This window comes from Leucoraja erinacea, chromosome 3 (assembly GCF_028641065.1).
Source record: "Leucoraja erinacea ecotype New England chromosome 3, Leri_hhj_1, whole genome shotgun sequence".
NCBI lineage: Eukaryota > Metazoa > Chordata > Chondrichthyes > Rajiformes > Rajidae > Leucoraja > Leucoraja erinaceus.
In genome coordinates, this window is record NC_073379.1 from 28,862,053 (window position 1) to 28,888,737 (window position 26,685).

At 44.5% G+C, this 26,685-nt stretch overlaps 1 protein-coding gene across 1 annotated transcript in view; it reads right to left on the minus strand.

The window, feature by feature from the left end:
* The window catches only part of bnc2 (basonuclin 2), a 533,367-nt gene extending 526,973 nt beyond the window's left edge, over positions 1–6,394 (minus strand). Inside the window, exon 1 of the mRNA XM_055632361.1 lies at positions 5,204–6,394. Within this exon, the coding sequence (XP_055488336.1) occupies positions 5,204–5,206 (3 nt within the window). The 5' untranslated portion in view covers positions 5,207–6,394. The remainder of the gene's footprint in view (positions 1–5,203) is intronic.
* Between the last annotated feature and the right edge of the window lie 20,291 nt (positions 6,395–26,685).

A 26,685-nucleotide genomic window follows, 5' to 3' on the forward strand; every position in this document is an offset into this window, starting at 1 on the left:
TAAAGACATTAAAACCCAAGCGGACTATGAAAAAGAAAAATGCATTACTTATAGACCTAAGAAATGCAGCAGAGCCCCAGAGATTGGCAACAATAGGGTGTGTAGTCAAAAATGGGCAATAAAACTATCCTAAAGCAAGGTATTTCTTTGTATAACATAAAAGGTGGAAAGGAATGGAATCCAGAAACAGTTCAATTTTAGACTGTTCTTAACTTCCTCCCCATCTCTTTTGTTGATATTGTTTATTTTATGAAAGCTTATGTACCCCTGTCAGAACAGCCCACGGAAAATATAATCAATGAACACATTTCCACTGATAGAGAAGCTACTGAGAAACCAAGATCTGAAATAGAATTGCTTCACCTCCACATGACAAAAAAATCAGTTGCACAGATTATATCGATAAAGGGCACAATTTTTTAGTATTTGTCGAATAAACAAATGGACTGGCAGAGTGTGATCCCAAAGCCCCAGTAAAAATCCTGGAGTTCTACATAATGGCAATGGAATTTTCCTTATTCAGTCACTTTATCCATGGGCCAGTCTTCTAAAGACTCCACATGTATGGCATAAAATCAAACTTTCATTAAGGCACTTCCCTTCAAGGTTGTGCCAAAATAAGGCAGTGGGGACTGTTAGGCCAAGAAAGTGATCACCAAAGTGATCCAATTCCAATCTGGTCACAGTGACCACTTTTGAAATGTAGTTGGAGTTAAGGATATTAGTTTCTGATAGTTTCATTGCAAGTTTCAGTTATTTATTCCCATATTTGTTAAACTATGTGCATGTCCCTTACATGAAAGAAAATATAGAAATCCATAAGGTTATGCGAAGGCATCCATATTAAAATGTCTCATTTCTCTACATATTGCCCTTTTTCAATCGGAATTAAATTCAATTAGTTCCAGTGTAAATACAATTCCTGGGATTATTATGCCTGTGACTAAATTCAAGATAGCTCTGAAGGTATTTCAATAAGCTATTCATTCCATTGTCGCAACTTGCTGTGTTTTTGCCTTTCTTTTTCAAAAAATGTTTTAAAAAACGTTAGTGATGTACCTAATTATGGAGTATCCAGAATGGATGTCACATTATAAATGCAAACACTGGTGACTTGAAACAGTTTTATACACAGAGTGAGATTGCATAATGATAGGGTTGAGACCATTAGAAGTGGCTCTTTTGCATGCCTTAAAAGATCAAATGCCTTTCCTCTAAAACTTACAATTTTTAAAAGTGCTGACTTTTCACAAATATGGTGCATTTCTTAGACTGTTAAAATTCCAATAATAGGAGCAGTTTTTTCAAACTTTTATTGAATAAAATATGTTATGGCCCAGTATGCAATGTCGTTTTGTATGTGGCCAAAAATAGTGTTTTTCCTGTAGTGCACACATTGAGCATTATTTTGGACCATTAGTAACTGAAATGCACTTCAAATCTATTTCAGCTGCAGCTAAATTAATATTTTTTGATCAGTTGGTGCAAATAAAGCTTTTGTCATGCAAATTAGGTAAAGACTAGGTCCAATATGCTCGTACATGCCTTTATCATCTGCCTATGGCTAGTTCAGTTTATTAAGGATATTTTTCTCTAGAGCTGTTGATCTTTGTCTTCCCTGACCACTCATAATTAACATTGTTTAATGTACCTGCTCTGCTCTTGAACTCCAGTTTGCCTGAGCAATGCATTACATAGTCTTTTGGTCCTTCACATTAACAGTGATTAAAAATTACAGCAACCATATTAAACTGTTCATGAGCCATACGGTACAATCCAAAGTAAATATTGTGTAAACTAAACAGAAACAAATGGAACCATATCTGAACTCACACATAATTATGATAATTGCAAAAAGTGCTTTCTTTTCAAATATTTGAATGATTTTGTTTACAAATATGCAACATGGGTTTGGAAATCCAAAATCATAGTAAATTAAGTCACCTTTACTATTAGGATGAGATTATTGCAGAGCAGTGGCTTGCTCTATTTTAGAGGAGTTCCTCAAGCTGAAAAGCAAAATCTATATATTACTAAAATTCTCATCTTGACCACTTCCTGTCTGCGTTGTAACTAAATTTGCGCAAAAACGATTCTCCATAGCGCTACATTTTTCGTCACCTTACTCACCATTCTCCTCTGCTGAAAGTCAAATAAGTTTTCTTCCGATCGGGGAAATAGTACAAAGGTTATGACGGTTTTGAAGGTTCCCCCCTCCCCACACCCCTCCTCCCCCACAACCCCCCTCCCCAACACACCCCCCCCCCCCCCACCCCCCCCCCCCCCCCCCCACAACCCCAACCCCACCCCACAATCCTGCCAGTTACTTTCACTTCGTAAAATTTCAGCATTAACAAAAATAATAAACTGTTATCAACATCATTGCTCGTTTTATTATTCATGCTTTGAATTCTCCTGCAGCATTGTTGCCACTGACACAATTCTATTTAGGCTTTTTACATTATTTCTATTATTATTAGTTCTAACTGGGTGCTGCAGAATGAACTCTCCGCTGATCAGGGATCTCAGACATCAAAGGTTCAAATGAAATAGTAATGCATCTTTCTGACTCTGTAAATCCTTGCTCATCTGTACCATTAATGTTTTTAACCTTCATGTAACTAATTGCATGTAATGAATTTTTCTAATTTAGACCACAAATGTGATGAAATATGCTACGTGAGCAAAAATGAATTTATATCTAAAATGACCAGATAATACATAGCAAATATTGACTGCAGTGAGCCCGAGATACAAAGATTTTCAGTTTTCATTTGAACAATAGACATATTAAAGAAACATCCTACCCAGAATGTTATGGAATTTTGGAAATAAATTATTAATAAAAATTCAGCAGCATCTTCATTTTAATGTTTCATTCGTACTTTTCCACCCACAATTTTCAACATATCACAGCAGAGACATTCTATGGCCCCATCATCAAATGTGTAATTAATCTATGATTCGTGTTTATATGCTGCATTGATGCATATTTGGAGTGAAATACTAAGTATATGAATTATTTGAGGATGGTTCAGTAACACTTTCCTCACGTTATTCATGTTTGGTTTTAGTTTTTTTTATAGCTGCCATGAAAATACCACAGTCCCAACCATCAGGTTCATGTTGTTTAATTTTAAACAATTCTTCTAAACCAACTCATAAAATAATCAATGCTTCTCCTCAACTTCAAATGTTATAGTGGTATTATAGATGCGTTTTGTTCCAGTATTGATATGTTAGGTGATTTTGCGACAGTCAGCGCACAGATTACAAAATAAGAGATTTTATAAGTGCAAAAAATGATGCATCTGTGAGTTCCCGTTCGGAGATCTGAGTGGAACTTTTGTTCCTCTGTGAACATGGGCTGTAACCCAGCATCAGCGAGCACAGGCAAACTTCATATAACACTACTAACAAAGACACGTGTAGATATACAGCATTTAATCCTCTCCTTTACATATCATAAGAGGAGGAGAAAACAGATTAATGTGCTGGGGTTCACCTGAGAAAATAGATAATGGGGAAAGTGTCCTATCAGTGTGGTGAATCAAGCAAACCTGCTCTCCGCTAACTCACGCCCTCGTGGAATATCAAGTATTACCTGTCCAAGAACTTATTGAACTACTTAAGCTCTCCACCATCCCCCTTTCTCACTCTCACTGTCCACTTCTGAACTTCTATGAATCACATCCTACTGTTGACTAAGAAGCAGAGACCGTGGCTGCAACATGAACGTTTTTTTTTTGTCTAAAGCAGCCTGAATTTCTAAAGATGACAACATCATTCACTCATGAAAAAACAAGATGAAATGAAAGGTTTGTACTGATCTCAAAGCTGCACAGTTAAAAGCTAATCAAATGATGCTGGCAGAATGCATTGTAATTCTCAACTTCATCACTTACAGATCCATGAAACAGTACTGACACAGGAACCACTCTAAGAGCAAAATGTTACATTAGGCAACAGGCACAAACGCACCATGAACCCAGCAGGCAGTAAGACTTCACAAGGGGCAACTAACAGTGATCAAAAAAACAAAATGTCACTGCTGTCCAGCTCAGGCCTTTTGTCATCACGAATGAAAAGCAATCTTCTCGCTTTTCAAGAAGCGAGTAGAATCAAACTTAACTGCACATTAAAGCTTATAAACGTAACATTGGGGGAGAAAAACAGTGACACATGAATGCAAGTCACACTCCTCGGATGCCTGGACTTGACAAACATAGGTCTCCCACACTTCAATAGTGTCTTTGATCACTGACATAGACATGCCACATTAACTGAATAAGGAGAAAAATCAGCCAGACCTTGCAAATCCAATCAATGTACCTCCTGTTTAATGCACATTATACACCTCATAACTCTTAGAGTAAAGGGAGTCAGGGAAAAGCCAACAAACTAAATCCAGAAAGCTTTGGAGAAGGGTTTTTGTAGTAGTTTGGGGGGGGGGGGGGGGGGGGGGGGAGAGAATTGGTGAGGTGGGGGGGGGGGGGGGGGGGGGGGTTATTGGTGTTGGCTTCTTTCATTTATGTGCACACAGACATAGTTAGACCCACTGTCACACACTTAGTTAAACACACTTCCCCACCACCACATACATAGACACCCACTTTCCCAGAGTTAGACACACTGCCCCACACACACACACACTCACCCCACCAGACACATTTACACACACACAGACATTGAGAGTTAGATGCGCTGTCACACACACATACATATATATGTTAGAAACACTGTCGCAAATACACAACAGTTGCACACCAGCGCCACACAAAGTTAGACAAGCTGCCACACGTACAGTTAGATACCCATTTCACCCCCCACACACACACATTGCTCCTCACAGAGTTTAGATGCGTTGTCACACGCATGGGCAAACACTCAGTTTGTTACACAAAAATATTAAGATAGACACAAACACAAAGTCCAAGACAATTTCTCTCACACGCATATAAATATAAACATTGTATAGGTTTTTTTTCACAAACGAAGTCTATCAAATCTAAAGTTAGTGAAAGTGTTTGGAGCTGGGTCCCCACATATTGCCTCCCAGCACTGAACAAACTGCCTCCAGTAAAGAAGGGAGGGAGTGAGACAACTTTCAGCAAACTTTTCATGACACATGACTAACAACTCTCGAGTATCAGGTATTTTTTCAGCGGAATAAATAATCAGTAAATCATGGTGAAATATTTACCATTTCTGCATGGTATCCGTTTCTTTGGTCTTAGTAGTTTTGTTTCAATGCACGAAGAGACGATTTCAGGAGAGGATTTTAAAGTTTGTTTTCAATCTGTTCCGTGAGCACTGGTCTGTCTTAAAATCCCTGACTCCAAACTGGATGAAAAAGGGGGTGAATGGGTTGGGGAGGCGGATTCTCAGTCAGCCCGACTTCGGCTCCGTTCCGGACCCGGCTTGTTGCTGCGGGACCGGCTAGAAACACACTGAGTGCGGCTCCAAATCGGCGCCGTGTCCGAGAGTTACTCCCACTCCGACTCTCGGACTGGGTCTGAGCTCCGGATCGGCGCCGGTTCCGCTCGCGGGTACTCGGGGTGCCGAGTCTCTTGGTATCCCGGGGCAGCGTTGTTGCCTCCGACAAGACCTTTTCAATTTCGCTGGTTGGAATTAGAGTTAAGTAAAGTGGGGAGGGCGGTTTCTTCTCATCTCCGTCTGTCTGGCTCGCCCCCTGTCACCGAGCAGCGTTCACTCACACCCTCTCACACACGTCCCCACATTGACACACAAGACAAACACATGCAGTTATACTTATGCACACTCACAATCACACTCACATGGGCATAGACTCGTATGGAGAGTATCAACACACTGCACATATATACCACTCGCACATGCACACTCTATGTACATTATGCACAGATTTGTTATTCACATAATGTTCACGCTAACCATTCACAATCAGTTTCCACCTTCACGGATTCACCATTCATACCAACATTCATATATATATATATACACATACATCAGGTCCATTCCACAGACACCCATTCACAGCCCCCATTGATATATAACGTCCTTCACACAAAACTCACAGGTACAGAAAGTGCAAAATTACTGTGCACAAGCATACATTGATATCTGTACACATATTTCACGCAATCCCCGACACACAGGGTTGTACACAGATAAAAACATATCTATTTACAGTCACAAATTCCACCAAATATTATTAGCTTCATACGCACATGAATACAACATTTTGCCCTCAAACACTCTTGCGAAAACACATCCCAATTCTGTCAGTTATTAATACAATGCACACGTCCATTTACAATTTGCATCATGCAAGGAGGCAAACATATATACCAAGATACTCTTGCAAAGAATTTAGAAACAAGGAGTTGTAGATGCTGGTTTACATAAAATAGAATTAAAGTGCTGAAGTAAGAAGGGTTCCAACCCGGAATGTCAACTATCCATGTTGTCCAGGGATGCTGCCTGACCTGCCGAGTTATAGCACCTTGTGTTTTTTTTTAAACTTTTGCACAGACCCCCGTCCTCACATGCACTGGAGGATGTCATTTGCATAACAAAACAAAACCACAGATATGCACCCAGACATATGGAATTATCCAGTAAACCTCCTCACAAGCTAATTAATCCATGCGATGAATCATTACCCATATTATCTGCACTATACTAACTATTTTACTTTGTTCGTGTGCATACGTATGGGGAATGCGGAGAGGAATCTAGGAGTACGGCCACAAAGTTTCCTGGAAGTGGCATCACAGGTAGATAGGTTCATAAATAAGGCTTTTGGTACATTAACCTTCATCAGTCAGGGTATTGAGTAGAGAAATTGAGGCAATATGATACAGTTGTACAAGACATTGGGGAATCGATATGGTGAATGCACAGAATATTTTACACACCGTAGGAGAATCAAGAACAAGAGAACATGGGTAGGTGTAAGGAGAGAGAGGCAAGAGGGGCAACCTCTTCACTCAGAGGGTGGTGGGTATATTGGAACAAGGTGCAGAGGAGGTTGCTGAGGCTGGTCCTATAACAGCATTTAAAAGACACTTGGACGTACATTAATAGGAACAGATTAGAGGAATATGGGTCAAATCTGTGAAAACGGGACTAGTTTAGACGGGGCATCTTGGCCTGAATGGATGAATTGGGCTTGTGTATTGTATGACTATGACTCTGATTTACTCTTATTCTGTGCAGTTTCTTGTTTCTACATTGGAATCTTATTCTGTGCAAATTAGCTGGTGCATTTGCATTATTGACAACAGTGACTGCACTTCAAAAGTTATCTTCTGATTGGGAAGAGCTTTGGGACGTGTGTGAATCTTGGATATCACATTATTTTTTATTTATTCAGTCAGGATTTACAGGGCCAGGATTTACTATTCATTCACTGTTGCATTGAGATCATCATGAGGGGCACTTCCAATTGAAAGGACCACTGGATGACTCCAGTGGCAGTGAAACATCAACATACTGGTATAAGGCTGGGATCACACAAAACACAACAGATGCTAAATCTCATCGTACCTTAATGAACTGTGGGTTTTGCAGAGCCATTGTGGTCACTATCGCTGGAACTACTTTTCGTTTTCTTCCATTGTCACATGATCTGAAATGTAATTCCTATCTAAGGTGAGATTTGGATTTGCGTTTTTCAGAATATTAATCTGGTCCTCTGGAATAAAGGCCAATAATACAATCAATAGTACATTTGTACACTAATATCACCAACATCTGTTTACAGTATGCAAACTTTCCAAACAATTTACATGAAGAAAAATACAGAATGCACTGTGTACTATATTTCCATTAAAAATAACAATGAATGTAATTTCTTTACAAATATGCCTGTTCTTTAACGCAAATGACATCAGTTGAAGCACACCATCAAAGGAATAAAACTACACGTAACTCTTGAGCAAAATACAAAGAGTTAGAAAACTCAGCAGGTCAGGCAGCACTTGTGGAGGAAATATTTCAGGTCGGGTTCCTTTTTGTCACTGATTGTAGTGGGGGGGTGGGCGGGAGAAAGCTGGAATGGAGAGGTGGGGGGGGGACAAAGCCTGGCAAGTGATAGGTGGATACAAGTGAGGGAAGGTGAGGTTTATTTGGCAGACGGGTGGTGTAAGTGACAAAGGGTCAGGGTGAAAAGGACACAAAAGGGTGTCAATGAAGGAGAAAAGATAAGGAGTGAAATGTAAAGCCAGAGGGAGGGATATGGGTGGAAATGTACGGGGTAAGGGAAAGATGAGGGAAAAAAGGGAAAGATGAGGGATAAAAGGGGAATGGGGGACTTAGCGATGTGCATGAGGGAGGGGAAAGAGGCAGGGTGACTGAGGGGGTGGTACATGGTGGGAGAAACGTGTGCACACTGGGGTAGGAGGTACGTGGGAAAGAGGTTTGGGGTAGGGGGATATTATTTGAAATTGGAGAATTCAATGTTCATTCCGCTGGGCTGTAAACTACCCAAGTAGTATATGAGGTGTTGTTCCTCCAGTTTGTACATGGCCTCATTCTGGCAATGGAGAAGGACAAGGACAGAAACATTGTTATGTGAAAGGGAAGGTGAGTATGGTGAGTAACTGGGAGATTCAGCAGGCTTTGGCAAAGGTGCTTGGCAAGCTGGTGCATAGTCTGTGCTTGGTTTCACCTTTACGTTGGCATCTCTTCCCAACAGCCCACACCATCCCCAGGTACTTACCCCTGCAACCACAGGTGATGACCAGGGAACTCTATCCTTGTTCCGTCTGGCAGGAGGTAAGCAAGAGCAGATCTAAGGATCACAGAGAAGACCTTGTACATAACAGGAGGAGGGAATCTGCATTTACTTCAGAGAGTGCGGGAGTAAAAAGTCTCATCTTGGGGGCATGTACAACGGAAATGGAGAAATTGAGATTAAGGGATTGCGTCCTTGCAAAATGCAGGGTGGGAGGACGTGTAGTCAAGATGACTGTGGGAATCAGTGGGTTTGTAAGTAGAGTAGGAAAGAACTGCAGATGCTGGTTTAAATCAAAGGTAGACACAAAATGCTGGAGTAACTCAGCGGGACAGGCAGCATTTCTGGAGAGAAGGAATAGGTGACGTTTCGGGTCGAGACCATTCTTCAGACTGATGTCAGGGGAGTGGGTGGTACAGAGATAAAATTTAGTCAGAGACAGTAAGACTGGTGGGAGAACTGGGAAGGGGGGAGGTTGGAGAGAGAGGGAAAGCAAGGGCTACTGGAAGTTAGAGAAGTTAATGTTCATACCGCTGGGGTGTAAGTAGATGTCAGTACATAGTCTGTCCTGTGTCATAGGGACAGAGATCAATAGAGGGGAAAGAGGTATCAGAGATAGTCCGTCAATTTCAGGGTAAAAGTTAGTAGTAAAGGTGATGAAATCAATGAGCTCTGTACATGTGAAGGAGGAAGCCTCGATGCAGTCGTCGATGTAGTGGAAAAAGAGCTGGGTAATAGAGCTGGGGAATGTTTGGAACAAGGAATGTTCCACATAACAAACACAAGGATAAGCATAGCTGGGGCTGATGTAAATACTACTGGCTACACCGTTGACTTGAGGAAAGTGAGAGGAGTCAAATAAGTAGTTTTAAGGGAACTAGACTGGCAGGGGTTGGGATCCTATACAGGACTGAGGCAGGTGAGAGTTTAGAAGTTGGTATGGAGGATGATGAGAGATGGTTTAATGGATAAAATAGGCAGGAGAAAGGCAGGGAGTGAGGAAGGAATCTTTGTTTAAATTGCACTTATTTTAATGCAAGAGGCCTGATGGGTAAGGCAGATGAGCTCAGGGCATGGATACGACAGTGCGACTGGGACGCAGTAGCCATTACAGAAACCTGGTTAAGAGAGCAGCAGGACTGGCAGCTCAATGTTCCAGCGTATTGATGTTTCATGAGAGACAGAGGTGGGGGTAAAAATGGAGGAGTGGGTGCATTAAAGGATGTTACGGCAATGATCAGAGGTGACATTAAGGACGGTTCGTCTAGTGAGGCTATATGGGTGGAGCTCAGGAACAAAAAAACGGATAATCACCTTGTTGGGAGTGTACTACAGGCTTCCAAATAGTCAATGAGAATTAGAAGAGCAAATATGCCAGGAGGTTGCAGACAGCTGTAGGTCTAATAATTTTGTCAAAGTAGGCGATTTCAATTTCCCAATATTAACTGGACGGTCAAGGTGGAACAGTGATAGAGTTGCTGCCTTTCAGCGAATGCAGCGCCGGAGACCCGGGTTCGATCCCGTCGACGGGTGCTGGCTGTATGGAGTTTTACATTCTCCCCGTGGGTTTTCTCTGAGATCTTCGGTTTCCTCCCACACTCCGAAGACGTACAGGTTTGTAGGTTAATTGGCTTAGTAAATGTAAAAATTGTCCCTAGTGGGTGTTAATGAGCGGGGAACGCTGGTCTGCGTGGACCTGGTGGGCCGAAGGGCCTGTTTTCTCGCTGTATCTCGAAACTAAACTAAACTAAACTGGGAATATCATAGTACGAAAGGTTTAGACGGGATGAAGCTTGTCAAATGTATTTAGTTGAATTTCCTCCCTCAATATGTAGCGCACCCCACATGGGTGAGGGTAACTTTTAATCTAGTCTTGAACAATTGGGATGGTCAAGTGGATGAAGTGTTCGTGGATGAGCCTTTTGGTCCAAGCGACCATTGTTCTGTAAGGTTTAACATAGTTATGGATAGAGGCAGGGCAGGCCCACGAGTTAAACTTCCAAATTAGTGCAAGGCCAACTTGGATAGTTTAAGATAGGAATTTGCTCAAATTGATTGGAGTAGATTGTTGAAGGAAAAGGAAGACAGGAAAATGGGATGTTTTCAAAAGTGTGCTGGCTAGATTCCAGGACATCCACATTCCTATCAACAATAGTTAATAGGTGCAGGAGCAGGCCACTCGGCCCTTCAAGTCAAGTCAAGTCAAGTCAAGTCAAGTCAAGTCAAGTCAAGTCAAGTCAAGTTTATTTGTCACATACACATACGAGCCTGCACTGCCATTCAATGTGATCATGGCTGATCATCCACAATCAGTACCCCATTCCTACCTTCTTCCCATATCCGCTATCTTTAAGAGCCCTATCCAGCTTTCTCTTGAAAGTATCCAGGGAACCGGCCTCCACCGCCCTCTGAGGCAGAGAATTCCACAGACTCACAACTCTCTGTGTGAAAAAGTGTTTCCTCGCCTCCGTTCCAAATGGCTTACCCCTTATTCTTAACTGTGGCCCCTGGTTCTGGACTCCCCCAACATCGGAAACATGTTTCCTGCCTCTAGCGTGTCCAAACCCTTAATAATCTTATATGTTTCAATAAGATCCTCTCTGATTCTTCCAAATTCCAGAGTATACAAGCCCAGCTGCTCTATTCTCTCAGCACATGACAATCCCGCCATCCCAGGAATTAACCTTGTGAACCTACTCTGCACTCCCTCAATAGCAAGAATGTTTTCCCTCAAATTTGCAGATCAAAACTGCACACAATACTCCAGGTGTGGCGTCACTAGGGCTCTGTACAACTGCGATACTCAACTCCTCATGTTATGAAGGACAACATGCCATTTGCTTTCTTCACTGCCTGCTGTACCTGCATGCTTACTTTCATTGACTGATGAACAAGGACCCCAAGATCCTGTTGTACTTCCTCCTTTCACAATTTGGCACCATTTAGATAATAATCTGCCTTCTTGTTTTTGTTACCAAAGTGGATAACCTCGGACTGTCGTGAGCCCCACCTCGGGGCGTGGACTTACATCGGAGCAGATCCCTAGACTGGGATCACTCCCACCGTGATCACTGCGGACTTTATCACCAAGGGCTAGCAGTCTCGGGGTGAGGCTAGTCAGGAGCAGCTCCAACGCCGCTGAAGGCTTGACCTGCCCCGATGCGAGGTTCGTTCGCCCGGCGTGGGGGAGCTGACAACCCCCCGATGTGGGAGCGCCTTGATGCGGAGGGCCCGAACACCGGCTACGGGAGTCAAGATCGTCCCGTCAACGGGGGCTCGAGGCCCACGACCGCGGAAGAGCAAGGGGAAGGGCTTGAACTATATTTTGCCTTCCACCACAGTGAGGCGTGTGTAGGAGTCACTGTGGTGGATGTTCAATGTTATAAGGTGTTTTGATTGGTTTGTCTCCAAGATGGCTGCCAGAAGGGAAGTGAACGCTGGCAAATTAAGCTGCCGCTGCTCTCTCTTGGAATTGTGTGTTGTTGATGTCCCTACTACTTTTTTTTGTTTTATTCTGCTTATATGTTTTGTAATCTGCTTATTAAATTTTGTAAGGCGTCCTTGAGAGTCTTTGAAAGGCGCCCATAAGTATAACGTTAATAATAATAATAATAATAATTTATCCACATTAAACTGCATCTGCCTTGCATCTGCCCACTCACCCACTCTGTCCAAGTCACCCTGCATTCTCATAGCATTCTCCAGCTTTGTGTCATCTGCAAATTTGCTAATGTTACTTGTAATCCCTTCATCTAAATCATTAATATATATTGTAAATAGCTGCGGTCCCAGCACCGAGCCTTTCGGTACCCCACTAGTCACTGCCTGCCATTCTGAAAGGGACCCGTTAATCCCTACTCTTTGTTTCCTGTCTGCCAACCAATTTTCTATCCATCAGCACTCTACCCCCAATACCATGTGCCCTAATTTTGCCCACTAATCTCCTATGTGGGACCTTATCAAATGCTTTCTGAAAGTCCAGGTACACTACATCCACTGGCTCTCCCTTGTCCATTTCCCTAGTTACAACCTCAAAAAATTCCAGAAGATTAGGCAAGCACGATTTCCCCTACGTAAATCCATGCTGACTCGGACCAATCCTGTTACTGCTATCTGTTATTTCATTGACTCCAGCATCTTCCCCACCACCGATGTCAGGCTAACTGATCTATAATTCCGTTTTCTCTCTCCCACCTTTCTTAAAAACATAACATAATATTAGCTACCCTTCAATTCTCAGGAACTTTGGAAAATGATCACCAATGCGTCCATGATTTCTGGAGCCACTTCCTTAAGTACCCCGGGATGCAGACCACCAGGCCCTGGGGATTTATCAGCCTTCAATCCCATCAGTCTTCCCACACCATTTCCTGCCTAATGTGGATTTCCTTCGGTTCCTCCGTCACCCCAGATCCTCTGGCCACTAGTACACCAGGAAGATTGTTTGTGTCCTCCGTAGTGAAGACGGATCCAAAGTATCTGTTCAACTCATCTGCCATTTCCTTGTTCCCCATAATAAATTCACCCTTTTCAGTCTTGAAGGGTCCAACTTTGGACTTAACTATTTTTTTCCTCTTCACATACCTAAAGAAGCTTTTACTATCCTCCTTTATATTGTTGGCTAGCATACTTTCGGACCTCATCTTTTCTCCCCGTATTGCCTTTTGAGTTACCTTCTGTTGCTCTTTAAACATTACCCAATCCTCTTGCTTCCCGCTCATCTTTGCTACGTTGTACTTCATCTCTTTTTTTTTTATACTGTCCCTGATGTCCCGTCAGCCACGGTCACCCCTTACTCCCCTTGGAATCTTTCTTCCTCTTTGCAATGAACTGATCCTGCACCTTCTGTATTATTCCCAGAAACACCTGCCATTGTTGTTCCAAAGTCAACCCTGCTAGGGTATCTTTCCAGTCAACTTTGGCCAGCTCCTCCCTCATGGCTCCATAGTCCCCTTTATTCAACTATAACACCGACACCTCCGATTTACCCTTGTCCCTCTCCATTTGTAGATTAAACTTGACCATATTATGACCATATATCGCTACCTCCATATGGCTCCTCAACCTCAAGTTTCTTTATCAAATCGGTTCATTACATAACACTAAATCCAGAATTGCCTTCTCCCTGGTAGGCTCCAATACAAGCTGCACTGAGAATCCATCATAGAGGCACTCCACAAACTCCCTTTCTTGGTCCAGTACCAACCTGATTTTCCCAATCTACCTGCATGTTGAAATCTCCCATAACAACCGTAGCATTACCTTTACGACATGCCAATTTTAATTCCTGATTCAACGTGCACCGTATATCCCGACTACTGTTTGGTGAGTCCCATCAGGGTCTTTTTACCCTTACAATTCCTTAGTTCTATCCATAGTGACTCCACATCTCCTGCTTTAACATCACCCCTTGCAAGGGACTGAATTTCATTCCTCCCCAACAGAGCTACCCCATCCACTCTGTCCACCCGTCTGTCTTTTCCAGAGGAGGGATACCTTTGAATATTCAGTTCCCAGTCCTGGCCCTCTTGCAAGCGGTCTCTAATTCCCACAACATCATACTTGCCAATTTCTAACTGAGCCTCAAGCTCGTCCACTTTATTTCTTAAAATTCACGCATTTATATACAACACTTTGACCTCGGTATTCACCTCCCCTCTGGCACCGCTCGCAATTAGCCCTGACCTTACTCTCTTATCCTTTCTCGAACTTTCCTTCCCATTAATTCGAGTCTTTCGTAACTTTTCCTGTACTCACTTCCCTTTCAACTCCATCGTTATACTCCCAATTTGTCACTCCCTCCCCCCCCCTATTTAGTTTAAACCTACACATGTAGCTGTAGCAAACCTGCCTGCCAGAACATCGGTCCCCCTCCAGTTAAGGTGTAACCCATCCCTTTTATACTGGTCACCCCTACCCAAGAAGAGATCCCTGTGGTCCATAAATCTAAATCCTTGCTCCCTGCACCAGCCCCTCAGCCACACATTCAGATCCCCTATCTCCCTGTTCCTGTCTTCACCAGCACGAGGTACTGGAAGCAATCCAGTGATAACCACCCTAGAAGTCCTGCTTTTCAGTCTCCTTCCCAACTCTTTGAACTCACGTTGCAGAGCCCATCCTCTTCTTCCCGATGTCGGTTGTTGCTACGTGCACAACTACTGCCGGCTGTTCATCTTCCCAGGATGTTCTGAATTTGGTGCGTGACATCTTGAATCCTGGCACCAGGGAGGCAACAGACCGTCCTCGCGTCTCGCCTGCCGCCACAGAATCTCCTGTCCGCACCTCGAACGATGGAGTCACCCACTATGGCTCTGCCCGACGTCGGTCTCGCCGGTCGAGTCACATCTCTAGGATTGGAGCCATCAACGTGTCCGCCGCTCGGACTGCAAGCATCGTCTTCCCCGACAGTTCCCAAGAGGGCGTACCTGTTGTCATTAGGCACAGCCACCTGGGTCTCCTGCACTCCACGGTTACTACCCTTTTTCTCAGTCACACACCTTAGTTCTTCCCCTATGATTGCTGCTTCTCCGAGATCCACGTAAGCACTGGGTGAGCACTGGGCTCCAACAAGTTACCAGAGGAGGTAGTTGAGGCAGGTTTTATTGCAATGTTTAAGAAATATTTAGACAGGTACATAGATAGGATAAGTTTAGAGGGGTATGGGGCAAATGCAGGCAGATGGGGCTGGTGTGATGGGACATATTGGTCAGTGTGGGCAAGTTGGCCCAAAGGACCAATTTCCATACTGTAGGGCTCTATGACTCTTAGAGAGAGCACATTTATTACAGCAATGGTGCGCAGGATAACAAACTACAACCCAATTATATGTGGATCCGCATATAATTCTTTAGTCATCTCAGAGTCCACAGGATCAGAGTGGAAGCAAGACATGTTAGAGAAGAAAAAGAAGATGAAGGAAGAATCAACTGTGAGCAATCAATTAGAAAATTATACTTAAAAGAGAAATGATAAAAACACTATGTACTAATAATCTGGGTAACAGATCAAATAACATTTTTCAAAAAACTATAAGTAAGCTACGCATCAGAAAATCAAGCAATTAATCATCATGCTGATGGGTTGTAATCTATATTACTAAAAGTCTGTTCTTGACCGTTTTGGCGATCTGTGCTGCGATTTCCGAGAGAACGCCGCCACCTACGGCCGTCATTTTTGACCACCTCGCTCAGAGCCCCCCTCCGCCACATGTGTGCCGAGGATTTTTCCAGTCGATGAAAAATGACAGAGATATTAATGATTTTACAAAATTCCCCATTCTCTCTGCTGCCCCCACTGGCGGCAGGGGGGATGGACTATAAAACCAGGAAGTGGTGTGCCTCAATTAGTCTGCAAGCTGGAGGAAGGCAGAGGGTCACGTTTCTCTGAGCTGTGAATAACACTGAACACATGTCCACACAACTGTGAGTAAGTACCCTTAATGTGGTTTGAAAATTAAAATATGGTTAAAGTAAAAAAGCACTGCCTGCAAATGGTTGTTTGGGGGGTTTGGGTTGAAATAAAAAGGCACTCTCTCACCCCCCCCCCCTCTTCCTCCCCCCCCCTCCCCCTCTCTTCCTCGTTCTCCCCCCCTCTCCTCCCCCCCCCTCCTCTCCCTCTCCTCTCCCCCTCCCCTCTTCTTCCCCCACTCCTCCCTCTCTCCCCCCCTCTCCTCCTCTCCCCCCCTCTCCTCTCTCCCCCCCTCCTCCCCCCTCTCCTCTCACCCCCCCTCCTCTCCCCCCCTCCTCCTCCCCCTCCTCCTCCTCCCCCCCTCCCCCCCCCTCTCTCTCCCCCCTCCTCCCCCCCCCCCCCCTCCCCTCCATCCCCTCCCCCACCGTCCCTCCCCTAAACCCCCCTCCCCACCCCCCTACCACCTTCCCTCCACCCCCTCCCTTCCCCCACCCCCCTTCCCCCTGCTCCCCACCTCTCCCCCTCCCCTCACCCCCCTCACTCCCCCCACTCCCCCCTCTCCTCTTCCCCCCCCCCTCTCTTCTTCCCCCCCTCTCCTCTCCCCCCCCCTCCTCTCCCCCCCCCTCCTCTTCCCTCCCTCCTCTCCTCTTCCCCCCCTCCCCTCTTCCCCCCCCTCCCCTCTTCCCCCCCTCCCCTCTTCCCCCCCTCCCTCTCCCCCCCCACTCCTCTTCCCCCCTCTCCTCTCCCCCCTCTCCCCCCTCCCCCCCCCTCTCTCTCTCCCCCCTCTACTCTCCTTCCCTCCCCTCCCTCACTCTCCCCCTCACTCTCACCCCCCCTCTCTCTCTTGCCCCTCCTCTCTCTCCTCCCCCCTCACCTTTCCCCTCTCACCCACCCTCTCTCTCTCTCCTCCTCACCCCCCCCTCTCTCTCTTGCCCCTCTCTCTGTGTCTCTGCCCCTTCTCTCTCTGCCCTCACTCTCTACTCCCCCCCTCTCTAGATGTGACTGCAAGTTGGTAGATAGGGTGGTTATGGATAAAAGGAGCAAATTAATAATATTAATATAATATCAATGGGGGTAATTAGCGTGAGTGAGGGGGGGGGGAGATAGTTAGTGTGTGTGACGCTGCATGCCGCCTCCCCCCCCCCACAACCGCACATTGGGGGAACAGACCCAACGGGTCTGCACTTGGTCTAGTAATTTATAAATTTCTGGGTCTGGAATTTGAAGATTCCTGCAGTTTGTCTTTTTATGAAGGAGTTAAGAGTTTTATTAAGAGTGAGAGAGACTGAAAGATCAGGAAGTTTCAAAGATTTGTTGCGAGGCTCTGAGAGTCTAAAACCCATGTTTGAGTTTCTGAATTCAGCCATTTAAAGTCAGAAAAATAATTGAGCAACCAAAATAAGATCTTTATATTTTTTGTGATTTTTACTGAGACTCCAGAAGGCTTCTTGTTTTGTTGAGAGCTCTGGACATAAATGCAGCAACAGTAGTTCAATTTGTAAACATGTAATGTTGTTCAATACCACCATGAAGGATTTAAATAATTGGAAGTACATGGATTCAGTTACCAGATTTTATTAAATTTGTAATTACTCTCTATTTGGTGTTGACACGCTGTACTTGTATTAATTCAAGGAGCCAAACGAAAATTTATTTGCTGGACAGCGATGTGAGTAATACTTTCCATTATGTTTTCATTTAACTCTTTGTGAATGTTACCAGTAACCTTTTGATGGACGTCTGGTGGTTGAGGTGAACAGGGCTACAGAGAAGGCATTTGGCACGCTTGACTTAATTGGGCGGATATTGAGTACAAATGTTGGGATTTCATGATACAGCTGACAGGTTATTGTAATATTGTTTGTTGTTCTGGTTGGCTAGCAATAGAAAGGATAGCATAGAATCATAAAGCACAGAAACAGGTCTTTCGGCTCAACTTTTCCAGTCCAACCAAGCTGCCCCATCTAACCTTGTCCCATTTACCCACGTTTGGCCATATTAGAAACATAGAAAATAGGTGCAGAAGTAGGCCATTCGGCCCTTCGAGCCTGCACCGCCATTCAATATGATCATGGCTGATTATCCAACTCGGTATCCTGTACCTGCCTTCTCTCCATACCCCCTGATCCCTTTAGCCACATCTAACTCCCTCTTAAATATAGCCAACGAACTGGCCTCAACTACCTTCTGTGGGAGAGAATTCCAGAGATTCACCACTCTCTGTGTGAAAAATGTTTTCCTCATCTCGGTCCTAAAATATTTCCCCCTTATCCTTAAACTGTGACCCCTTGTTCTGGACTTCCCTAACATCGGAAACAATCTTCCTGCATCTAGCCTGTCCAACCCCTTAAGAATGTTGTAAGTTTAATTCTTCCAAACCTTTGCGATCTAATGGAATGGATGCAGATGAGATTCATCAAGTTGTTAAACACAAAATGCTGGAAGAACTCAGCAGGTCAGATAGCATCTGTGGAGGGAATGTTTCAGGTTGAGGCTTTTCTTCAGACTTGATTGGAGCAGAGTGAGATTGCTCGAAAAGTGAGGTTGGGGTGGGACAATCGTTGGCAAATGATGGGTGGATAAAGGCTCTGTTCGGTGTTGATTGGCAGATAGGTGGTGTGGGTAACACAGGCTGGAGGTGGAAAGAAGCAGTGGCAGATTGAAATGTAAAGTCAGAGGGAGGGATATTGATAGAACGGGACAGGGGGAGGGGAAAGGGGGAGGATAAAAGGGAAATGGAGAACAAGGATGGGAGATGTTTATACAAAGGAATGGAAAGGAGCAGGGTGACTGAGGGTGTAGAAAGGTATAGGTTGTATGCGACCCAAGTGGTAAATGTTGTGCGGTTCCTCCAGTTCACGTGTAACCTCACTCTGACAACAGAGGAAGCCAAGGACAGAAAGGTCTGCATGAGAATGGGAGTTAAAATGGTTAGCAACTGGGAGATCTACCGGGCCTTGGCAAACTGAAACAAGAATTTGGCGAAAAGGTCTCCACTCCTTTAGCTTTCCTAAGAACCCATGACCTCTGAAATTCCTTGGTTCACACATCCCATTCCACCCCTCCTGCCCCCTCCCCAGGTACCTTCCCCAGCAACTGCAGGAGATGTTATACCTGTCCCTGCACCTCCTCTCTCTTACATCCAGAGATCCCAGTAGCCCTTCCTTGTATACTACATTCAGTGCCCCTTTGCTGTGGCCTCCTTTACATTAGCGAGACCAAGCATAGACTAGGTGCCCGTTTTGCTGAACACTTACACTATGCTCATCAAGGTTTTTTGGATCTTTTGGCTGATTTTGACTTTCTTTCCCATTTCCATTCTCATCTTTCCGTCCTTGACCCTCTCCATCGCCAGAGAGAGCCCACGTGCAAACCGGAGGAACAACACTTCATATCCCACTTGGTTAGTTTACAATACAATAGTAAGATCAAATTTCAAGTAATGCCCTCCCTAACGCTCATCTCTCTCCTGTGCTCCCACCACCCACCTTGGTGTTCACGCATTTCTTCCATCATCTTCAACCCCCACCCCCAGTCACCCTGCTCTTTTTCCATTCTTTGTAATGGGTTTGAAGGGATGTGGGCCAAATGCAAGCAAATAGTACTAGTACAGAATGCCAACATAGTCAGCATAAATATGTTGGGCAGAAGGGCCTGTTTCCATGCTGTGTAGCTGCATGACTTTAAATTCTTCTTTCCTCATAATCTTTACAGACATCAGTATCTCTAAAAAAACATGCTTCTGGGTATTTTTAATGAAAAATGTGATTGCATTTTGCGGATAACCACATTTTGTGTAGAAAGGAATCGCAGATGCAGGTTTATAATGAAAATAGACACAGGGGTACTGGAGTTACTCAGCTGGTCAGGCAGCATCTCTGGAGAAAAAGGTGACGTTTCGGGTGGGAACACTTCTTCAGACTGAAAGTAAAGGAGTGGGAACTGGAGGTAGGAAAAGGCCAGAATAAATCAGGGCCGCAACAGAAGACGAAGGAATGGCCGAGCCCATTATGGCCCATTGTTGGCTGGGGATCAGATGATATGAAGGGGCCGTTGTAGCGAGTCCAGGTTAAACCATGGTCATAGAGCCGATGAGCAGCAGGAACCAGAGGGGGAACAGTGGGAGAGGGTCTCACAGACCTCCCGTCAGAGAGAGGAGAACGTCTTCAAAGTAGGCACATCTTGATGAGATTTTGCAGTGAAGCAGACAAAATGTGGAAAAAAGGAACTGCCGATGCTAGTTTATACCGAAGATAGACACAAAATGCTCGAGTAACTCAGCCGATCAGGCAGCATCTCTAAAGAAAAAGGATGGATGACGTTTGGGTCAGAACCCTTCTTCAGAATGAAAGTAAATGGGAGGAAACATGAGGAAGGAAAAGGCCAGAACAAATCAGGGCCGGCAACAGATGACCAAGGAAGGGTGGAGCCTTTTTTCATAAGTCATTGTTGGCCAAGGGAGAGCTTATAATGAAGAGGCCATTGTAACAAGCCCAGGTCAAAACATGGCCATAGATCCGGAGAGCAGTAGGAATCCCAGGAGGGGAGCAGTGAGAGAGGGTCTCACAGACCTCCCGTCGGAGAGAGTTGGAGAACCTTTTCCAGGTAGACATACTGTACCTTGATGAGATTTCGCAGTGGAGCAGTCAAAATGTGTAGAAAGGTAGAAAAGTGGATAGTGTATCTAAATTTCTAGAAAAAATTGACACCATTCAGTATGATACAGAATTTATTGCTTTAAATTTCAAAAATGTATGCTCAATTCATTTTATGAAAAATAATTGAAGACAATTCATCAGATGAGTTTCAAAGTCATTGTTCGGACAAAGGTTTTATTGAGTGCAATTTTAATGAGGATAAACTGTGTAAATGTATTTTTTTGTTTTCAGGAGAAAGTGTTAGTGTGCAATTTTGTAATTTTGCTCTGTTTTTGAAAATTTATTTAAGTATGTTACACAGCGGGCAAGAAACTGACGTATATTGTTTGTGAGAATTTTTCAATTTATTAGGCTGCTCACTTAGTTTAATGACATATCAGTTGTGATGGTGTGTAGGAACTGCAGCTGCTCGTTTACACTGAAGATAGACACAAAATGCTGGAGTAACTCACAGTGCAGGCATCTCTGGTGAAAAGGAATGTGACGTTTCGAGAAGGGTCTTGACTCAAAATGCCTCCCATTCCTTCTCTTCGGAATGCTGCCTGTTCCCCTCAGTTACTCCAGTATTTTATGTCTATCTTCAGTTGTGATCCGTTGAATGATTCCAGCATTTTCTGTTTTTATATCAGATTTCCAGCATTTTTTGATTTTCAATTGGTGATATCACGCCTGCTAATCTTAAACCTGATCTCAAACATGAGTTCGTATTGGTGGAAATGTGTCAGCCTCAATAACAATCAGCACAGGTTCACCTCAAGGCTGCACGCTTAGCCCCCTGCTGTACTCACTCTATACTCATGACTGCGCAGTTGGTCATAGTGTGAACTCCATCATCAAGTTCGCTGACGATACCACTGTTGTGGGACGTATCACTGATGGGGACGAGACAGAGTACAGAAGTGAGATCGACCGACTGACCAAATGGTGCCAGCACAATAACCTGGCCCTCAACATCAGCAAAACCAATGAACTGATTGTGGACTTTGGAAGGGGGAAGGTGGGGACCCACAGTCCCGTTTATATCAACTAGTCGATGGTGGAAAGGGTCAAGAGCTTCAAATTCCTGGGCGTGCACATCTCTGCAGATCTCTCCTGGTCCGAGAACACTGATGCAATCATAAAGAAAGCACATCAGCGCCTCTATTTCCTGAGAAGATTACGGAGAGTCGGTATGTCAAGGAATACACTCTCTAACTTCTATAGGTGCATAGTGGAGGGCACGCTGACTGGTTGCATCGTGGCTTGGTTCGGAAACTTGAGCACCCTGGAGTGGAAAAGACTACAAAAAGTGGTAAACACTGCCCAGTCCATCTGACCTGATCAGTCCATCGGCTCTGACCTCCCGTCCATCGAGGGGATCTATCACAGTCGATGCCTCAAAAAGGCTGGCAGCATCATCAAGGACCCACACCATCCGGGCCATACACTCATTGCCCCACTACCTTCAGGTAGAAGGTACAGGAGCCTGAAGACTGCAACAACCAGGTTCAGGAACAGCTTCTTCCCCACAGCCATCAGGCTATTAAACTCGGCTCGGACAAAAATCGGAACATTAATAGCCAATAATCTGTTTATTTGCACTTTATCAGTTTAATTATTCATGTGTGTATATATTTATGCAATGGTATATGAACACACTGATCTGTTAAGTATTTGTGCCTACTATGTTCTGGTGTGCTAAAGCAAAGCAAGAATTTCATTATCCTATCTGGGACACATGACAATAAAACTCACTTGAACTCTTGAACCCTTTTCCCCATATCACAGGCGGATTAAATTTGAGGACATAGATTTTGACTGATGTAAAGGAATTTATAGGGAACATGAGGGAATTTATAGGGAACCCAGAGAGTGATAAAGAACTGGTACACACTGCCAGAGATGGAGTTTGAAGCTGACAGCATCTCAGATGTGTCTGGATGAACGCTTGATTCGCTTAGGCATATAAGGGCAGGGACTAATTCTGGGCGATGTGATTAATATGGAAAGGTGCCTACTGGTCAGGATGGATAGGCATGATTTTTTAAACTCTAATTCTGCAACAGATACTAGTTAATCAGTGCTGATTCAATTTTATGAAGATGCTATTTGGTATACTGCTCTTGTCGATATTGTAATCTGGGCTAAATGTGCGTAAATAGCTTCTCTAGGGTCTGAGGAAGGGTCCTAACCCAAAATATTATCTGTTCATTTCCCTCCACATGTGCTGCCTAACCCGCTGTGTTCCTCCAACACATTTGTTTTTATAATTTTAGTTAGCTGCTTGCTCCTTTAATGACTGAGATAACAGGTCAACATGCAAACCCAGCATAACCTGGATACTTATTTTCCCAGCAGACAAGAGACGATTGTTCATTGATGAACAAAGCAGACTAACAAAGCTCCAACTTTCATAGAAGGATTAAAACATCATTACCAATCTGGGAGGATTGCTGGACACAGTGGTTGGAACTTCAATGCTTTTAAGAAAAAGTATTTCATTTCTCGAACACCATTTCGGATCTCAAGGGGTCACAAAGTCCTTTACAGTCCATCATGTACATTTGCGTTTACTGTTGCAGGGTGGAACTGGTGGGCAACATACACACAGCAAGGTCCTATAACCACCAATGAAACAATTGATAAAGCAAAAACAAATTGTAGATGCCAGAAATCTGAAATGAAAACAGACAATATTGGAAATATCCAGCAGATCAAGCAGCATCATCAGAGGGAGAAAATAACGGAATTTTAGGTCAATGACTCTTCACTGTAAATGGAAATGTGAGAAAACTAATATATTTTAATTCATAGTGAGAGGAAGGGTCGTGAAAACAATAAATAAATCAAGATTATCGCTTGACATTGTTGCTTTTAATGGTATCCAAGAGAGGGAATGAATGCTTACTATTCAATCCTGATCTGATGGGAAGATAGCAAATTGAATGTAGGCAATAGAGAGAAAATCTGCCTAATGGATGTGCAGTGCAGAACATAGATGTTGCCGAAAATCTGATCAGCAATGATATATAATTAGATTTCTGTTTTTGTGATCTTGTTATGCCAAATATTGGTGCTAGGCATTAGGGAACTCTTTCTTGCTCTTCTTCAAACCAGGGTCTGTCATATCCTCCTGAAAGGGCTGTTGTGACATCTGAAAAATCGCACTCTGCCCTCCCTAGATTTCATCCTCGTTTTTCACAAACTTCCTTCCCCAGAATAATAGTCTCCCCCCCACACACACTCCCTCTCTATATGCGCCTGCGAGTTGGGGGCTGTGCGTCAGTAGATAGGGCGGTTATGGGCGAAAGGAGCAAATTAATAATTTTAATATAATATCAAGGGGGGTAGTTAGCGTTTGTGCGGGGGGGGGGGGGGGGGGTTAGTGGGGGTGTGGGTCGTTAGAGTTTGTGATGCCGCATGCTGCCTCCCCCCGCAACCGCACGTTGGGGGAACAGACCCAACGGGTCTGCACTTGTTCTAGTACTTATTAAAACTCTGGGTGAGTGTCATTTCGCCTTTGATTCACATCTCCTCGAAAACCCGACGCCGAAACGGTAGAGATTTACCTCATGATTTCAAAAATCCCTCGTCTGTAAATTTGCTTCATTATTTCCCGAGTTTTTTTTACTAAAATTGTTCACAAATCTGACTTTTTTTCCAAATCTAAACGCTGGCCAGCTGATGACGTCACAATGCCTTTGCTCGTGGACCAACCCCCACCCCTCTGCTCTGGATTAAAGCAGCTGCTGTCAACGCGCAGGCGCATTGTTTTCCACGAGTTACGTCACCACCCCCCCCCCCCCCCCCCCCCCCCCCAGCACTTGACCGGCTGTCTGTCCACAGCGCAGTGCCCAGCCCTGGTGCAGAGAGAGAGAGAGAGAGGGGGGGGGGGGGGTTGGCGTGGGGGATGGAGAGGAGCGGAGAGGGGTAGAAAGGGGGTGGAGAGGGCTCCCCCTCCCTCTCTGCCCCCCCCCCTCACTCTCTGCCCCCCCCTCACTCTCTGCCCCCCCCTTCTCTCTGGGAATCCCCCACTCTCCCCTTCTTCTCTCTCCCCCTCTCCTCCCCCCCCTCCTGCTCTCCCCCCCCCCCCTCTCTGCCCCCCCCCCTCTAGGGAATCCCCCACTCCCCTCCTCTCCCCCTCTCACCTCCCCCTGCCCCCCCCCCTCCCCCTCCCCCCCACCTCCCTCTCTCCCCCCACATCCACCCCCCCTCCACTGTGTTGAAGGGACAGGACCCAACTGCCCCCCCCCCAGGACCCAACTGCCCCCCCCTGTCTAATTTGTGTTAAATTTCTGTTCCATTCTCGAGGAGCACTGAGCCCAGGACAGTCCCCACAACTGCTAGAGTGCAGGATACCCCAACATAATCCCATGCCGGCATTCACACCTAGACACTCCTTTATTCCATTGCGGTTTTCACAGAATAATGTTTCATAGTTGTTAAATTTAAGGCCTAAGGTAAAAACAAAAATTTCAGGATTCTCTTTAAAATGCAATTTGACTTATTCAGTAGTTAATCAGTAATTCCTTAATTAATGGAGTTTCTCTTTAAAGATTGAAAGAAGATTTGCTGGGGATATTCAAAATCATTATGGGTTAAGATCAAGTAAAAAGAGAAAAGCTGTTCTTATAAGTAGATCATTCAAAGACTAGAGGGTACTGAACATAAAGTAATGTGTAGAAGATCTGATGGAGGAGGTAAAATAAATGTCAATGCAAAAACTGGTTGTGATTTGGACTCAATGTTTGTAACAGCAAAAGAAACAATCGTGATCAAGGCGATCTAAAGGATTACGGTACAATAATTTGTGGGCGGAGGAGTGGCGAATGGGACTAATTGGTTTGCTCAGTAAAGAGCTGGCATTGGCAGCATGGACTCCCGAGTTGCAAGATTATCTCCACATGACACGATTGTTATCTAGTAAAGGGGAAAAGTTAGCAAATTAACTTAATTTTCTGAAAACTAAATTAGAAAATAATTATAGGATTTTAACAATGTAAGATATAGAAGTGTTGAATAGTTGACAGACAAAAGATAACGTGAAATGCTCCCGAATGTAAAACAATTGAATAAAACGTCAGCCCAGCTGTATATAAATGGGTTGACTGCTTTCGTGTGAATGCTGACTATGTAATATGCATGGCGTTTGATTCATGCGCATAGTTTGGATATCACAGCAATAGAATTCATATCGTGTTCGCAGCATGCGCATTTACCTACTTTTTATGAAATAAGTTGGAAATCATAAGGTTGAAATTAAAATGCAAATATTTTGGCTTAATATAGTATGCACTTTGGAAACTGTCAGTAAACTTTCTGTTTAAAATGAGCCGACACACTACCATTATAGGAATGTAGATTTAAAAAATGAGGACCAGAAGATAAAAAAAAAAAATCGTCCCTGTGCAGGAGGGAACTACAGATACTGGGTTACCGTTTTGTTTTTGGTGCTTTTTTTTTTTAACATTTGCCTCTTTCCACTTCACACACCTGTGATACTGAGTAAATACATGGGCAAACTTCCCGTCTCAGCCTCGCTGCTCGAAGTGAAATGCTTGCTGTGCATTCACTTTGGTGAATACTGGTTTCTCCAGTAGTCAGTGTTGCAGAGCTCAGCTCAGCCCAAGCTCAGCTCAGCCCCCACAGCCCAGTCCAGTCCAGCCCTCAGCTCAGCACAGCCCAGCCCCTCAGCCAGCTCATCCCAGTCCCCAGCTCAGCCCAGCCCCTGCAAAGTGTCGCGCGGCGGCAGGCTCAACTGGGTTAGGCCGCCGAGTTTATCGCCAGGTGGTCCGTTTGGGGGAGGGAAGGGGTGTAGAGTGCGTAAGGGTGCTGCAAAGTGTGAGGCGAGGGAGAGCGTGAGGCGGCGGCGCGGGCCTGCGCCTGGGTTGCAGGTTGGGCGGGCGGGCGGGTGGGTGGTGC